Source organism: Chiloscyllium plagiosum, unplaced genomic scaffold (genome assembly GCF_037043375.1).
Source record: "Chiloscyllium plagiosum isolate Xiang-an unplaced genomic scaffold, Cpla_swu_hap1 HiC_scaffold_39, whole genome shotgun sequence".
NCBI classification, from domain to species: domain Eukaryota; kingdom Metazoa; phylum Chordata; class Chondrichthyes; order Orectolobiformes; family Hemiscylliidae; genus Chiloscyllium; species Chiloscyllium plagiosum.
In genome coordinates, this window is record NW_028270177.1 from 66,612,406 (window position 1) to 66,631,518 (window position 19,113).

General features: G+C 42.5%; 1 protein-coding gene across 1 annotated transcript in view; it reads right to left on the reverse strand.

The window, feature by feature from the left end:
• LOC148138749 (putative G protein-coupled receptor 139) overlaps positions 1-4,931 on the reverse strand; it is a 72,642-nt gene extending 67,711 nt beyond the window's left edge. The window contains exons 1-2 of the mRNA XM_087981364.1: positions 4,914-4,931; positions 4,365-4,470 (exon numbers count right to left, since the gene is read on the reverse strand). Of these exons, the coding sequence (XP_087837490.1) occupies positions 4,365-4,470; positions 4,914-4,931 (124 nt within the window). The remainder of the gene's footprint in view (positions 1-4,364; positions 4,471-4,913) is intronic.
• Between the last annotated feature and the right edge of the window lie 14,182 nt (positions 4,932-19,113).

Here is a 19,113-nt window from a genome sequence, read left to right on the forward strand (position 1 = left end):
TATTTTAAAATCAAATCTCTAATCTGGAAAAAAATGAAGAAGTCTCTACTAGGTAGTCCATATTTACGAGTTATTTGATCAAATCATATTATTGTTTATCCCTCAAGTAACACGTGGTGCTTCAGTGGTTGTACTGCTGACTCACTGCACCAGGGTCACGGGTTTGGTTCCTGTCTGGGGTGACTGGCTGTGTGGAGTTAGTATATTCTCAACTGTGTCTGCGTAGGTTTCCTCCCACAGTCACAAAGATGTGCAGGTTAGATGAATTGTCAATTGCTAAATCGCTCATAGTGTTCCAGGATCTGTAAGTTGGGGCATTAGTCAGGGTAAGTATAGGATGGTAGGGGAATGGGTCTGGGTGGGTTACTCTTCAGAGGATCAAACGGGACTTGTTGGACCCAAGGACCTGTTTCCACACTGTAGGGATTCTACTAATTCGAAATCATCCAAGCAAGGTAACCCCCCCCCCCCCCCCCCCCCGCTGCCCGCAGTTTAAAACTGGAATCCATTATCCCCGGTTGACAACCCGGTATACCAATTAAAGGGGTAAGAAACATGGTAATGGCTGTAATGCCCTCGATCTGACGCCTTGTCCTTAAAGTTTTAACAGTATTGATCATCATTAGTTTTTGACAATACTCCATTAATGTTGTCATTTTATCTAAGAATAACAGACTAATAAGGGTTCACTTTGTCTGAGATGGCCTAATGTCTAGCTGTATTGACGCCAAGTCCTCGGCGGCCCAGGCACTAACATGGGATGATAAAAGAGCTTAATTGAATGCTTTTAATCGGGGAGATCTACCCCTCCACAATCTGTGGGGCAGTTGCAATTTTGTTAGCTTGATAAAGAATTGCTTGTGGTACAAAATAAAAGAGCTAAACCAGCCATTCTGTTTCCGAAATATCTGTCTGGGAAACATCAAAGAAAGCATTCGCACGGGGCCTAGGAAATGAGGAAGGACATTCATTTTAATAACAGCTATCTGACTTAGCCAGGATTTTGGAAATGGCTCCCATCTTTGAAGGTCTTGTTTAATTTTGTCAAACAAATGGACATAGTTCACGTTAAATAAATGATCAAAGACAGATGTAATGAATATACTGAAATAGGGAAACTACCCCAGTGACCATTTAAAAGGAAACCAGGATTTGCCCTCAGTATCACGTATTTCCCTAAGACCTCCCATCGGCATGGCCTCCAACTTTGTAAAATTAATCTTATCACCCAGAAAGGCAACAAGCGAATTAATGAATTGCATCAAATGAACTACCGAAATTGCGGGATTTGACAAAAAACGTAAGACCCTCATCTGCATACAATGTAATCTCACGTTACTTCTATCCCACTTCTGGGGCAGATATGTTGGCATCCCTACGGATGGCCTCCGCCAATGGCTCAATCACCAACGTAAACAATAATGGTGAAAGGTGTCAGCCTTGTCGGCTGCCTGGAGAAATATTAATATTACTGGTTGGCCACACCATTAGTGAGAAATGCAGCCAGAGGATCGCGGTAAATGACCCTCACTCACTTGATAAAAACTGTGCGTAGACCAAACCGTTCTAATGTACAGAAGAGATCCGGCCACTCAACCCAATCAAATGCCTTCTCTCATCTAAAGAGATCAATAATCCCTGTACAGATTGTTGTTGAGACTCTTGGATCATATTGAGTAACCTCTTAACATTGTAGGAAGATCTGCGGCCCTTTATAAAGCATGTTTGGTTCTCTTCGGCAATGGAAGGTAGCAAAGTTTCCAGCCTTAATGCACGGATCTCAGACAGAATTTTGAAATCAACATTTAAAAGTGAGATTGGCGTGTAAGAAGCACAATCTTCCAAGGTCTTCCTTTCTTCAGCATCAGAGAGATATGAGCCTCTAAAGGATGGAGGGAGGGGTTTGTGACGGTATGAGCGACAGAACGTGTTAAACATCTACCCTGACAATAGGTTTATAAATTATTTGTAAAAGTCACGAGGAAATCCGTCAGGAACGTGCATCTTTACATTCGGAAGCTGCTTCACACCCTCCTGCGCTGACAATGGTGCATTAAGACACAACACTTATTCAGGGGTTACTCCTGGAAGACCCAGGTTCTTGAAAAATGACTCAATCTTAATCCATCTATCCTCACAATGTTCAGTCTGAAATAATTCGCAGAAAATCTCGGACTGGAGGCATTAATCTTTCTGGAATGAAAGGTAAGGATCCCAGTAGCTTCCCTTGTTGAGGTAATGGCTTGAGAGGGGCACTCTTGTTCCTGGCAAGATAGGCTAAATACTTGCGCAGCTTATCACTATGTTCAAACAGCCTTTGTTTTGCAAAAGTAAGTTCCTTCTTGGCTGTCTGTTTGAGTGTAGAATCCACTGTAGACTGAAGCGTTATAATCCTCTGCAGCTTAGCCACTGAGGGTCTGTCACAGTATGCCTTCTCTGCTGCCTTCAGCTGTGCCTCAAACCAGCATTCCTGCACCCACTTCTACTGCATCCTAAGGAATAATTATCCCTTGGCATAAGCCTTAGCAATTTCCCATAGAATGGATGGGTTACTGGTTGAAACTGAATTAATGGCTAAGAAAGATCTGAATACATTGCAGAAATATTCAATGAACTAACTAGCCTTAAGAATAACGGGATACATTCGCCAGTGTCTCGAATCTGTTATATTACCCTTAACCTTAATCAATAAGTATACTGCTTCATGGTCAGAAATGATAATACTCCCAATAGTGCAGGATGCCACCAAATCTAAGATTGCTGCAGGGATGTGGAAGATATCAACCCTCGTTCGGCATTTCTGCTGGTTAAAGAAGAAAACAAAATCCCTACTTGTGAGGTAGATTTGCTTCCAGACATCCACCAGCTCTAGTTCTGCACAGAATTCCACTAATTGCTTACATTATAACCTGGGTATTGGGGGACCTTTGGACATTCAGTCCACTGTGGGGTACGTAAGACAGTTGAAATCGTCTACAATAATGTGCCACGAGGCAAGATAACCTAATTTAGAAAATGCATCTATCAAGGTTTTAAGAGGGTGCGCCAGGAGGCAATAATCATTCAAAATACTGTATTCTTTTCCATAGTTCAAGGATTTCGGGATTATGATCCTCCTGTGAGTGTCAAATATAATCTAGTAATTTAACTGGAAGTTTCTTCCTATCCAGTATGGCTTCTCCCCTACTCTTACAATAAAAAAAAATCGAGAAATAAACCCGATCAAACTCGCCCTGCTGTCATGTCCAATGTTCCTTGTCATCACGGTACATCTCCTGCAATAGGACAACATCCACCCTCTCCTTCCTAAGACTAGAAAGTACACATTTCCTCTTGACTGGACGATGACTCCCCTTATTGTTCCAGGTACACCATTTAAGAACATCATTATCCATTACACACCGTAGCGACATTTGAGCTCTAGAGAGGAACAAATTGAATTACACATCACTGATCATGAATGAAAAAAGACTCATAGAGCTTAAAAACAACACAAACTAAGACGACTACAACTAACAAGCTCTAAAAACATTCCAAAACTAAACACATATAAAAAAACAAAAAAAAGAAACAAAATCCAAAGTGCCAATGACATTCGATAGGAAATTTACCCCACGCTCACCCAGTGGGCACTGTTACATATCACAATACTTTATCTTCTGCCCGCTACCAATATGACATTCATGGCAATTAACAACAAAAATCGGGCTTCAACTGCCCTTTGGTCGTTATTTAGTCATCACAAGTACCTTTGTAACCCACTCCAGCTTGTGCCGCACCCCATATACAAGCAAGGAAAGAAAAAAAGAGTAGTAATACTAATGAAGAAGTTAAAAGTGAATACTCTACCCATCCCCGACTACAATTTAACACTGGTTAATACCAGAAAATTCCAAGAAAATTTCTTTGAGAGAGAAACATGATTATCTAAATATTCAGCTTATTTTAAAATGTCCATAAAGTTTTTGCTTTCTCTGGAGAGTCAGACGAGTTCGTGGATCCATTGAAAGCAATACAGAGCACAGCTGGGTACCGTAGGGAATACTGAATCCCGAGTTCCCTTATTCTTTTCTTGACGTCATCAAAAGATTTTCTTTCCTGAATCACCACCGTTGAAAAGTCCTGAACGAACATAATACTGGAGCCCTCGTGAATTAAAACCATTGGATCTTTCCCCTGTGTTCTGGAAGATTCCATCAGTCTTTGTTTATCCCCATATCTATGTAACCACACAAGGACAGGGCGAAGGCGTTGGTCTGAGTCTGACCTGTGCAACGTAACTCGACGAACTGTCTCAATCTTCACCTGTCCCTTTTCAGTTTTGAAGTGAAGGAATCGCGGCAGCCAGTTCTCAATAAACTCACCCGCTGACCACCTTCCGTCCTGTCCCGTCCAGCAAACCGACGATGTGAACATCCTCATCCTATCCCTGTTCTCGAGGTCGTCGTCATGCTCAGTTACGGTACGGACCTGGTTTTCAAAGAAATCAAATGAAAGGAATTGATCGCGTTCTCTGTCGCTGCATCATCTGTTCTGTTTCCAAGGCTGTCAAGTTGCTGCTCATGTTTTTGGTGCACGGCTGAAAGCAGCTACAACCACTGCTGAACCCTTCTTCAATCATTTTACGTAACTTGATGAACTCAGTAACCAAGGCCTGGTGAGTAACTGGGTCTATTGAACGAGCAGAGTGGGTTGCAGCTACAGCCTCAGGCATGCTTGATGCTTCTGACGGGTGCACAGTGTGTTGGGACTTAATCGATCCTTTCCCATGTTTTCTCATTTCCATTTGACAAAACGGGATTAGTAAAGATTCTATCACTCTTTTAGTGTTGAATTCCAATTAACTGGCTGGGATGGGGTGGGTTAGAGAACCACTTTGCCCGTGTGTTGATGCAGAGCCCAGCAAAACAGACCGTCTGGATCGTCGCCATCTTGTATTCCCCCTCAACATTTTATTGATATTATCATTTCATTTTGCATTATATTCCTGGATGTTCTGGACCCGTGTAATTTGATACCACTGTCTACATTTCCCCCTACGCTGCAAATTGCTGCCCATTTCTCGATAATCCTTGACTCTGTTGTTATTCATGAACTTCTGTCTGTGCCTCAAAAATATTCAATAACCCTTGCTCCAAAGCTCTGCGAGGAAGAGTGTTCCAAAAACTCACAGCACTTTGAGAAAACAATTATAAACGTTATGATCTGAGTGTGAGATTAATTTTTTGTGTATCTGAAAAAAGATATAATTACGTTGAAAGCAGTTTAGCGAAGTTTCATTTCACGTATTCCTGGGGTGAAGGGCTTACATGATGAAGGTTTTAACAGGTTACTCTTGGAATGAGAATGAAACATACAAGACCTTGAGGAGAGTGAATTATGTATATACCCGCTGGGTTGAAAATGTGTTGCTGGAATTCAGGTCTGATCTCCAGCATCTGCAGTCCTCACTTTCTCCTAGAAGATATACCCGCTGGTGTTTGTATAGTCCAAATTTGTTGTCATTGTCATAGAACCTCTACAGTGTGGAGGCTGGCCATTCCATCCATTAAGTCCACACTGATCCACCAAACCGCATCCCACCTGGACGTGCCCCCCCCCTACCTTACCCATGTAACCCTGCATTTCCCATAACTAACACTCATGCTCATCTTTGGACTGTGGCAGGAAACTGGAGCACTGAGAGGAAACACGCACAGGCACGGCGAGAATGTTCAAACGTCATATGGAGGATCACCCGAGGTTAGAATTGAACCCAGCTCCTTGGTGATGTGAGGAAGCAGTGCCACCCACAGATCCACCATTCTCCTCCGCTAATTTTGTTAGTAACTTGTGGCTGACTAAAGAAATCTGCCTGACTTGTTCTTATCACTGAACCTAACTCAGTCTGAGATCTTAATCATCGTCCAGATCACCAACTTGGTTACATTTAAAATTTGTTGTGAGCCGTGGAGGAGTGAGACTAGAAAAGGAAGGTGTGACACCCTCCAACCTCAGTCACAACCGGAGTGAGAAGAAATTCACAAAGTGGGAATTCATTCAAGTGGGAATCCTTTTTCCCAGAAGTTTGGGATGGCGGAATCTTTGTATTATATCAAGGCTGGCTTCGCCTGATTTTCAATAGACATGGATAATGGTGCATGGAGAGAAAAGTGCAGCTGGGACCACAATGAGATGAGCCATGACATACTTTACTGATGGAGTAGTTTGAAAGGGCCGAATGGCCCCCTCGTGTCCCTCAGTCCTATGTTCTGATGTTCCAATCAACCCTTCGGACCTGCTATACTGCGGCAGATCGAGGCCACTCCGATGGTTAGGTGTAGTTTTGGAAATGTAATTCGAAAATCCAGGCTGGGCCAGGAAGTGACCCTCACACCCCAATTCCTGTTTCCAAGCTTCCCCTCTCTGTAACTTCTGCTCCAGATGTAAGTCATGTCACAGACCAAGATTCGCTGTGATTACAGCTCCCCCACTCCACTCAGGGTTAACTCAAACTTATTCTTTGCTCATCCGAATGCAGCATTACACAACACAGCTTCCAGGAAAATAACCAGTTACTTTCCAAAAGCATAACATGTGAAATTAATAAGTAGGAACAAGAGTAGGTTATTCGGCCCCTCAAGCTTGCCCTGTCATTTAATATGAACATGGCTGATCTACTCCAGGGCTGGACTCCACTTTCTTCCTGACTCCTTGTATCCCTCCACAGCTCTCCGGGTTAGGAAATTCGCGACATTCACTACTTTCTGAGAGAAGGCATCACATTGCAACTCAGACAGAAATCGATGTTCCATATTCGGTATCTATGTCCTCGAGTTCGAGACTCTGACCAGGAATGGTAACGACTTCTCAACATCTACCTTCTCAAGTCCCTTCTGTGTCTTGTATTTTTCAGCAGTATCACTCCTCATTCATTTAAACCCCAATGAATAATCGCCTCACCATTTTAGAGATTCTCAATAACACAGCCCTTTCATACCAGGAACCCGTCTTTTGAACCAACCTAGTTACTTGCTGCATCAGCATGCTGACTTTATGTTTCATACACTGGAAGACTACAATCCCTTTGTACTGCTCCTTTTCTGGAAGTCCTCTCCATTAAATAACACCCTGTCTTTTGGTTCACAGCGTCAACCACAAACTTGGATGTAAATTGCACTCAGCTCCCTCCTTCAGGCTATCAGTATAGATTGTAAATAACTGATGCCATCGGTCTCATAGCTGTGGTACTCCAGCAAATACACCTTTATCATGAAGATTCATTAATCCTGACTCTCTGATTTCTATGGGCTAACCAATCAACTTCCCATGTTAATACATTATCCATCATCCTACGATCTTCTGTTGTGTGTAAGAACTCTTATTTTGTAATACTTTGTGAAAAATCTCTGGAAAGCCTGGTGTCTAACAGATCCCCTTTATCAAATCCGCTTGTTACATTCTCAGGCATCTCCAGAAATACTTTGCATGATTTTACAGGGAAAAGTATAATTTCCCGTTCACAAACCACACCGAACGGGAAATCACTGCGTGAAGCTTTTTTAAATGTTCATGCTGGCCAGGTTTTCCAAATTAAGCTCGTCCCTTCTGCTTTCGTTTGGCCAATATGTGTCTAACTGTTTCCCATTCATATGGTTGTCCAAATGAGTTTTAAATGTTGTAGCTGTATTGGCATCTACCACTCTTCCTCTGACAGTTCATTCCATACCCAACCACCCTCTGTGTAAAAAAAAATGCCCCTTCGTTCCTTTCAAAGCTTTCCTCTTTCACCTTAAACCTATGCCTTCTATGGCTGAACTCCCCATGTCGTTGGAAAGATCTTGGCTATTCACCCTATCCATATCTCTCAGGTTTTAGAAACTTTTACAATGTCACCACCCAACCTCCTACACTCCATCTGATACTAATTTCAATGAAAAGTATTTAAAGATAAGCATTGCAAATTTAAACAATATTAAACATAACAGGTAAACAATACTCAGCCCAAACCTTGTATGGTGATTTGTTTTTCTCCATATTGCAATACGAAGGCAGCACGAAATGCTTACTAGTGCCAATAAGATGTCAAGCACCTGGATTCCTCTGTCTAAAGGGGGCGATGATCTCAACAGTGAAAACATATTCATGGCCAGATCTATATAATGTCACATAGTCAGCATTCTCCCTCCTGGCCTCCCTATGACCTTGTGTGGTTGCGTCTTCTTTATCTTGCACTCAATAGAGAGAACCCTTTTCCTCCATTCACACCTTAATTTAAACACATTTTACATCATCCACTCGTTCACCTGTGCTAAAAGACCATTTATCTTTGCCACACCCTCTTTTCCCTGTCACCCATCGCCCAAGTCTGACAAGGGATTGAAAATCCCAGTTTCCAATCCTTTTCAGTTCTGAAGAAGTGTCACACTGGGCTTGAAATGCGAACGCCGTTTCTCTGTCTCTGCAGATGATGACAGACCTGATGAGTTTCTCCAGAAGTGAATAGGCACAGAACAAATTTTCACAAAAAAACAGTAACTATGGATACGGGAAAAACATACAAAAATTGCTGGAGAAACTGGGAGCTTTGTAAGGGTCACTGGACCTGAAAGTTTAACTCTGCATTCACTCCAGAAGATGCTGCAACATTTTCAGTAATTTCTTCAGCAATGTCTGTTTTTGAACAATGTCTAAAGAAGAATGTGAAAGATGCTCAAACATCCTGTCCAACATGGAGTGCCGTACACTGGGAACTGAGCAATAACGCATGGTGCATAAGTACCTTGACTCTGAAACTGAAAAGGACTGGCATCACTGACACTACAGAGCTTTTAATCATGGTCAGTGAGAAAAATAGAAGGAAACACATTCACTTCAAATACAGAAGTTGACATTGTGGAAAATGAACGATTTAGATTATTACTTAAATGAATTGATTTAAAGTAACAAATTGGACGTGTGACACCAGGGAAATGCCCTCAGCAGAATGAGAATATGAACATGGAAGTGTTACCGCATCAGAAACCAGGTTAGGTCACTGGATACAGGGCTGATGCCAAGATCAAAATCACGTGCACCTAAACCTGTTGACAACCCATTAAAGCGACCACACTTGACTGGTTGCATTCCAAAAAGCAGAATTACCTTCTGACGGAGAGGGGGAAATGATCCCAAGAATAACAGATCGGATCTAAGCACTGTCGCCCTGCTGAATCCAAGCGTAAGTGTCGGTGGACTGTCAAACAATTTACTGAGGAGAGGACTCCACAAATATCCTCATCCTAAATATCGGAGCAATTCTGTACAACAGTGAAAAAAAAAGTCAAGGACGTGGTGTCTGCATTATCCTCAGCCATAGGTGTTGAGTGGATGATCCAACTCGCACTCATCATGATGCCCACAGACTCACAGTTTTCCAACAACTAGATTCGCTGCAGGTCACATGAAGAAACAGATGAACTCTGTAGATATGACAAAAGCAATGGGCCCTGACCACATTCCTGCAATAGGACTGAAGACTTGTGCTGCACAACAAGCCGTGTCCCTGGGGAATCTGTTTCATTCCAGCACCAACTCTGACATCTCCCTGACAATGTGGAAAATGACTCAGCTATGTCCAGTCCCCGAAGAGGAGAATAATTACAATCTGACCAATTACCACCTCGAAGTCCCATCACGACAGTCAAATTGGTGGGAATTATTTTTGACAGTGCTGTCAAGTAGCACCGAAATAATCAGGCCAGTGTGGTTTCCGATAGGTCCCCATGTGGAGATGATGTTGTTGTGGCAATATCATTGGATTACTAATCCAGAGCAGGATAATGCTCTGGTAGCTGGTCGAAGTGATCTTGTGTCCAATGTTGATTGTAAACATCAATCTCCTTCCCCAATGTACTTTCAGGAAGTGAATCTGCCGTACTTTCCTGGTCTGGACTAAAAGTGACTCCAGGCGCACAGACATGTGATAAAACTTTTCAATGGTCTCTGAATCGGCCAAGTAAGACACTCAATTGTATCAAACTGCTCTGAGGTCTTAAAGGATAAAACTGGACAGAGCACCTGGCACCAGCCTTGTTATTAGAAAAGGCAATGGGAAACGCAGTCTTGTCGACCCTGCAGAGGCCTCCTTTCTAACGTCTGAGATTATGTGACAACATTTACAGAGCTTTCCCACAGACTGCACAGAAACATCAGGAAAGGAGGAGGTCATTCAATACATTGAGCTTTCCCCATGTTAGTTCATGGCCGAACATCTCGTCAATGCACTTTTCCCCTACAATGTTCATATCCCATAGTATGCTTACACATCAAGTTTGCTCCTCTATTCAATATACACGCGGTTCTTTGATAACACTTGTGTATTACATATGATTTGACTGTTTTCTATTAAGTGAACTATCATCCCGGCCTCCAATCTGTCTCACACTGTCAGAGTTTGATATATGTCAGTGATGTCTCCACTCATTTTCCTAATCCATATGAAATACAGGCCCAGTCACCCCAAAACTCTGGTCCCACAACAAGCCTGTCCTCCCAGAGATCAGTCTGGTCACCCTGAACTGCTCACCCTCAATGTCAAGTTTATCCTTTACTAGGCAAGGAGACCAAAACTGCAAAAATACTGCACAATGTCCGAGATGGGGTCACACTAAGGCCCTGTACAGCTGCAGTAAATGACCCTTACTCCTGTATTCAAATCCCCCTGAAATGAAGGTGAATACACCATTTATCTGCCTACCTGCTTTCTGCTCCTGCAATATTACTTTCGATGACTGGTGTACAGGGAGATACAGATCGTTTTCAATGTTACAGCTCCCCACTTGCTGGGTCTACATACACTGGTCAACGTGTCAATGCCGTTCCCAGTATTGACTTCTGGCTTCAGAATCTCTGCCTTAAATGGATTCGGAGGGCTGCGCAGAAATAAAACAAAAATGCAGCTAAAGTTCCTTTATAGATCAACATTTTTCAACCACTCCATTTGTAAATGATAGGCTGCCATTCTATTGTTCCTATCAAAGTGCATAACATCTCATCTCTCCCATTGCTTTCCATCTACCACGTATTTTCTCAGTCTCTCCACTTGTCTCAATCACCTTGGAGTCTTTTTTACATCTTCCTCATCCACTCACAAGCTGACATCGTTTAGTACTGTCAGCAGACTTGGGAATATTACATTTGAGCTCCTCCATCAAAGATATGATGTGTATTGGGAATAGCTGGATGTCAAATCTCGTTCCTTGTTATATTCTCTAAGCCTTCCATTAAAAAAAAACATGGTTTTATTCTTACTCACTGTTTCCTGCCAGTCTCCCATTCTAAAACCATGACCATATATTATCCCCAGTCCCACAGGATTCGAATTTGCAAAAACGTCTCGGGGCTTTATCAAAAATCTTTCTGAGATACCAAACGTATTGCATTGATACCTTCCCCATAATTTTGCTAAAAGCATCTTTCCCAAATATGATTCCACTTTCATAAATCTCTGTTGACTTTGTCTATGCCCATTAATTTCAGTCCAAAATTTTGTATAAAATTGTTTAGTTGCTATATTAGTTGCTATTCCCTTTTTCTCACCAGACCAAAGTTCTCTAGTATTTCTAGGAAGTTTCGTTTGTTTTTTTTTCTTCTTCTGTGAAGGCATAACTGAAGTATTTATTCCATAGTTCTGTTATTTCACTGTCCTAAATTATCTGGTATCAGACTGTAAGAAAGCTGCAACTTTTTCTCTTAATTTTGCCATTGACATATTTTCAGAAGATATTACAAGTTCACTCTTATATAGTTTGATAAGGTATTCTTCAGAAACCCATCAATTCCTATCTTAAGCCACTCCAGGATTGACCTCCCACATCCATACAATAATAGAAGCACATTCTTTGTTCCATCAGAAATACAGCACGACCTACATTGGGCCCACTTTCCGACACAAGGCCTGTAGCTGTGAATCTTATGGCATTTCAACTGCACAACCATGTATTTTCTAAAGGTTTTGAGGTTACCATGACAACTCCCCTCTTAAGAAATGCATTCCGGACCCCAACACCCTCTGGGTGAAACCCAGTCCTCAAATCCTCACTAAAACTCAAACCATTCACTTTAAATGTGTGGCCATTTAACTAGAAGGAGCAGCTGCTGTCTATCCACCCTGTCCATGTCCCTCGTAATCGTATCCTTCTGATTCACGGAGCCCTCAGCCTTCTCTGCTCCAAAGTAATGCACCCGAGCTTATCCAGCCTCTCTCCATAGCTGATATACTCCTTCTCAGGGAACATCCTGGTGAACCTGATTTGCAACCCCTACAGGACAATCACATCCTTCCTGTAATGTGGTTCCCAGAACACCACACAGTATTACATCTTGGCCTAAACAAAGCTCCGCATAGTTCTTATAATATACGCTTCGATGTATAAAGGCTGTGTTTACACTCCCCTAGGCGTTCCCAAATTGTGCAATAACCTGTCCAGTAGCATTCAGAAATGTGTGGAGAAGTACCCTCTGAGTTTCCTAGTGTGCTGTCACTCATTGAGTCCTCCCCTGTCTGGTTCCTTCTTGCAAAGTGCATCACCTCATATTTATCAAGGTTACATTCCATCTGCCATTGATCCACCCATCTGACCATTCCATCCGTATCTTCCTGAAACATAAGGCCTTCCTCTTCACTGCCAACCACCCGGCCAATCTTCGTATCAATCACAAACTTACTTATGGCACCCCCACCCCTCGTCCATATTCACAGCTGCATCATTTATGATAAGATTTAAAATCACAAAACATCAGCTCTTAGTCCATCAGGTTTATTCGGAGGCACGAACTTCTGAAACGCTGCGTCTTCATCAGGTGGTTGAGCGCTATGATTGAGCACTTCGAAAGCTAGTGCCGCCGAATAAACCTTTTGGACTATAACCTGGTGTTATGCAATTTTTAGCATTGTCCACCTCAGTCCAACACTAACACCTCCGAATCAGAAATAATAAGAGACACAGCACTGATTCCTGTGGTACACCATTGGACACTAGCCTCCAATCACACAAACAGCCTTCTACCACCACCCTCTCTCTCCTACCACTAATGTTGATTTGGATGCAACTTGGCAAGTCACTAATGAGTCCTACCTGTTCCCTGGTTATTCTGTTCCGCTGGACACACTGGGAGAAGATCTGGACATTCTCCCTAATCTTGCCCTGCCAGTAGGTTTCCATGCCCCTGTGTTAGTTAGTCCCCTCCAAGTGATGAATTTCCTCCTTATTGCAGTCTTAACTGGCCTGTCCCAGATCCTGCCATTATTTGCCTTGAATGTGGAATAGACAGCGAGGGAAGCGTTCTGTTAATTTCCAACTTGTCAGATGTTTTGTGAATTTTCTAAATTTCACTGTGACCCACCTCTCAGTTTTGAATCTCTCGAGAACAGAGGCCGAGTTTCCTCATCAGGCAATCTCACCATCTGAGGGATTCATCTGGGGAATACCCATTGCACACCCTCTTCAGTCAGTATATTCTTTCTGAGATTTGGTCACCTGTACACAAATCTGTACACAAAACTCCAGGTATAGTCCCACCAACACGCTGTGAAACTGCTTCAAGATGTCTTTACATCAATGTTCTGACTCTCTTAAATGAAGGCGAACCAAACTTTAACTTTCCACTTACATATATTCCTCCAAATACCCTTCACATTCATGGCATTTACGAACTCACTGACTTCGTATAGAAACCCTTCCAAAAATCAAATATATACCAATTCTACTGGTTCCCCATTACCTATGCTGTAAGAAACAACTTGTAACATTTCCGAAGTTTATCAAGTATGATTTCTCTATCAGATTCTCTCCATTGTTGCTGTTAATTTCCAGATATCAAAAACGTCATCCTGTGCAATAGATTCTAACAGTTTCCCTACAAATGTCAAGTTAATTGGTCTGCAGTTCTCCACACTATGTCTGTTTTCCTTTGTAGCTTTTTGGACCCGTTCCATTCATCCATAGTGCTTGGACCACGTTTATCCACAATAGTTTCCGGTCTCTGCGGAATGTACAGGAAAATAAAACAAAGTTATCGACAGTGCAATTAACTCTACTATTGGTGACTTATTTCTGACATTTTGATTGGAAATACATCTGTTCCGTCAGACTTAGCAATGCTCAATCCAGCTCTATGTTCAAGTACTACCTTGTTACTGATATGAATTGACATTATTTCTTTAGCTCCAGGAGTCCGATATGATCACTTGGTATTACTGGGGGATTTTCTGGATCTTCATCCATGAAGACAGATGCAAAGTAACTGGTTATTTTCTTGGTCATTTCCCTGTTTTCCACAATGAGCTCTCCTCTCCCGATTACAAATTTCCACATTTGACCTTGCTTTTATTTTGTTTCCTTTGAAATATAGATCGTAGACTGATACACTCTTTGTGTTCCTGTTTGTTAGCCGGTATGTTCTCTTTTTGATTTCCTTATCAGTTTCATGGCCTTCCTTTCCTGGATCGTTCATTTCTGAGAATTCTCAGTTTACCAGAATATCTGGAATTCTTCTGAAGTCACTTTCTATGATTAACATATTTTCTAATTTGTGATGTTAACCATCATTGACTCACTTTCTCACTCTTTCGTGTTTGTACCTGAAATAAATAGACATATTTTTTCAGACTTTGCAGTATTTCTAAAATCTCCTTGTCCTGACCAGATACATTCAGGAACACTGCAGGAGGAGAGGAGGATAGAGAAGAAATTGCGGGAGCGCTGCTTGGCTTTTTTCTATCATTGTTGGCCAACGATTGAGGTCCTGGACGACTGGAGTGTAACGTATGCTGAGCCCATATTCAAGAAAGGCTACAATGATAAACCTGGGAACTAAAGACCAGTAAACCTCAAATCTAGTGGGTAGGTTACTTGGGAGGATTCACAGCGATTGGATGCACCTGCATTTGCAAAGACAGGGTGTGGTTCGGAGTAAGATGAAAATGTTTCTGAAAAAGCAGAACAGGTCAGGCAGCATCCGAGGAGCAGGAAAATCGATGTTTCGGCAAAAGCCTTTCATCAAATTCAGCACGGCCTTGTGCATGGGAGATCATGACTCGTAAATGTGCTGGAGTTCTTTGTTGAAGTGACCAGCAACGTTGAGGAGGGCAGGGTGGTATACGTAGTCTATATGGATTCCAGTCAGGTCTTCAATAAGGTTCCACATGTGACACTGCTCTGGAAGGTTAGATCACATGGAATTGAGGGGAAGCTGGCAAATTAGGTACAAAATTGGCTTGATGTTAGGAAGCAGTGGGTAATATTGGAAGAACGCTGGTCAAACTGGAGGACTGTGATTGGTGGAATGCCTCAGGGGTTGGTGCTGGAACCACTGCATATTACATATATCTGTGATTTAGATGAGAATGCACAGACATGATTTATAAGTTTGGAGACGACACTAAAATGGGCAGCAGCATGGAGAGTGAGGAGGTTTATCATAAATTTCAGAAATTACAGCAGTACTTTGATCAGCTGGGGAAGCCGCCTGAGAATTTGCAAATGGATTTCAATATAGATCGGTGTACGTTTTGCATTTTAGAAAGTCAAATCAAGGTTGGAGTTTCATGATGAATGGTTGGGTCCTAAGGAGTGTAGTGGAACAGAGGGACCTTGGAATTCAGGTGCATGGTTCTCTGAAAGTTTATTCAGAGGTGTACAATGCAGTGAAGAAAGCTTTTGGCACACTGGCCTTCATCAGTGTATTTCACTGAATATCAAAATTAGGCAGTTATGTTGCGATTATACAGAACGCTGCTGAGGCCATATTGGTAGCTTTATGTTCAGTTTTGTTCACTTTGGTATAGAAAGGATGTTATTAAACTGGAAAGAATGCTGAAAAGAATTATAACGATGTTGCCAAGGACTCAAAGAACTGAGTTATACGGAGAGGTTGGACAAACTTGGACTTCTTACTTTTATGTGTGTGAGACTGAGGGAGGATCATATTGAAGTTTATCAGATCATGACAAGCATGGACAGAGTGAATGTGCACAGTTTTTTTTTATTCACAGGGTTGGGCAATTACAGACTAGAGGGCATCAGTTTCAGGTCAGAGGAGAAAGAATAAAAGGAAACCTGAGTAACAACCGTTTTACACACAGGGGCTGGTATGCATATGGAATGAGTTGTCGAGGAAGTGATTGAGGCGGATACATTAACAACCTTTAAAAGACATTTTGACAAATACACGCATATGAAAAGATTAGAAGGATACGGGGCAATCGCAGGGAAATGGGGTTAGCGTGGATGGACATTTTTGCTGGAATGGACAGTTTGGGCTGTCGGTCTCTATGACTCGAACAACCATTGCTTGTCTCCCACTGAATGTTATATTGTACTTTCCCAATTCACTGGAGCTATCTTGACCCTTTAGCCTCCAGTGCTCCATGATGTTAAACTAGAAAGTTCAAGCATTCTATATTGTACGCAGACGCCTTGTAAAATGCACCTTATTAATGTTATTATTCCTTAAAAGCTGCTTCAGTACAAGGTTATTCTGACCACACAATACCAAATCCAAAATAACCTGCTCTCTAGTTTGATTCACAACATACTCTTCAACCCATCTCTTCAATGCATTTACAGAATTTATTTTTCACAACATGAGCAGTCACTTAGTTAATGCAGTTTAGATGCAACTTGAGACCATCCAATAAGATTGCAGTATCCACAATACTTGCCTATCTAATTTTTGGAGCATATGATGTTGAGACTTTCTGCTCGCGTTTTGATTTTGATATATAACACACCAATATTTGCTTCTCCTTGCTATCTGTAAGATCTAACTAATTGATTCTGTGGAAGCTGAGGAAAAGGTCTGTGTCGTTATTAGTGACAGATTTGGACAAGACATTCGGTGAGCCTCACCTCGACGCTGAGATGATCTGAAGAAATATCCTGCAATACAGGATAAGCATCGATATCCTCCCCGCTCTGTCAGGATAAGAGGTACCGTATACTCTCTGCTCGCTCACACTCACTCTACATCTGTTACCCCCGAACAAGGTTCATGCTTTCTTTCCAGATAAGGCTCAGGTACTATCACTCTCACCATTGAATTCAGTAACTTTCTTCCTCACTTTCTCTGTTACCTAGCAATACCCCCCACACTAATAACACTATATGGAATCAAAACTGTCGATTGACTCATTCCAGACACCTCACAATTCCCCACAAGTACACCAGCACTAACAGCTGGGTCACCCATTCCCACACTCCCTCCAAACCTCCCTTTCTTCCATTCCAGGAGGGAGAGCCTGGAATAGGACAGAAAGGCAAAGTCGGGTGGTGGAGTGCCCGATATCCATTCTCTCAGCCCCTCCCCCTGCTATGTAGGGAGGACCCTGGTATGAGCCGGAGAGGACTGGAATGCCTCGTGTGGAGATTCTGAAACATCCACGTCCCACTGACCTATTAAGGAGCAATGTTCAATGAAAGGCAATTCTCACTTTAAACCCATTGGCAGTTCCTTTTACATCCAAAAAACAGACACAGATACTTAACTGTACAGTGACGCAGACACAAAAATACACCCCAATATACGATCCACATACAATACTTACAAGGAGATAGGCATACACACAGGTAGAAACAACAGACACATACAGTCACGTACGAATAGACGCAAACACAGTTAAGAAACACACAGGCTGATACACAGACGGACAGACATAGACACACAAACACACAGATAACAAGCACATGGATACACAGTATATATCTACACACATACACATACACACAGACAGGCATGCACATGCATACGCGCACACACATACACACACAGAGGCACACACACACATACAGACGCACACACACAAATACACATAGCCATAGAGGAACAGAAACTAATGTCATTAAGAAGCAAATCGATATGCTTTGGATTTGTAATGGGATCAAGGATTCTAGGGAGAAGGCAGAATGAGGTTGAGGTACATATAAGAAATAATTGAACGGAATTTTAAGACTCGATGGGCCGAATGGCCTCATTCTACTTCTTGCTTTAATGTTCTTGTGATGTTATGCTATCAGGTATTCTCTTCCTGAGACAGCAGCAGATGCTGGGTTTGATGCATATTTGACTGGAAAGGGTCAGCGGGAATGTGGGACAGGTTTGAAGTCCAGAATGCATTATGTTTATTCCTAATTATTCTGTTCTAATGTCTGAAGAGAAGTTGTAATTTGATGTGAGGTTAACACGGTTTAAAATAACGGGTCCCACAATGAAATAAAGACATCCCTTTCACTTTACTGTTTTGCTATCTGTGGTGTCCTCATACTCAGGGAGCAGTGAAGACTCGGTTATTGAAGATATTCAACGCTGAGCTTGACTGATCTTTGCTGGACAGGAGAGTCAATGTTTATTGGGAACAGACAGGAGACGGATAGTCAGACACAATCGGATTAGTTATGAGCATTCTGAATGGTGCAGCCAAAAGGCCAACTGCTGCCCCTACCCTATGCGCTATGCCCTCAATCCACCCTCGAGGCTGTTACAGAGATATACTGCTGCCCCTATCCCATGCCCTGTGCCCTCAATCCACCTTTGAGTCTGTTACAGAGATATACTGCTGCCCCTACTCCATTCGCTGTGCCCACAATCCACGCTTGAATCTGTTACTGAGATTCACTGCCGCCCCTACCCCATATGTTGTTCCCTCAATCAACCACTCGATGTTGTTACAGAGATATACTGCTGTCCCTATCCCAGGTGTCGTTCCCTCAATCCACCTCTCGAGGCTGTCACAGAGATATACTGCTGCTTCTACCCCATGCGCTGTTCCCTCAATCCACCCTTGAGTCTGTTACTGAGATTCACTGCCGCCCCTACCCCATATGTTGTTCCCTCAATCAACCACTCGATGTTGTTACAGAGATATACTGCTGTCCCTATCCCAGGTGTCGTTCCCTCAATCCACCTTTCGAGGCTGTCACAGAGATATACTGCTGCTTCTACCCCATGCGCTGTTCCCTCAATCCACCCTTGAGTCTGTTACTGAGATGCACTGCTGCCCCTATCCCCGTGTTGTTCCCTCAATCCACCCCTCGATGTTGTTACAGAGATATACTGCTGTTCCTATCCCATGTGTTGTTCTCTCAATCCACCACT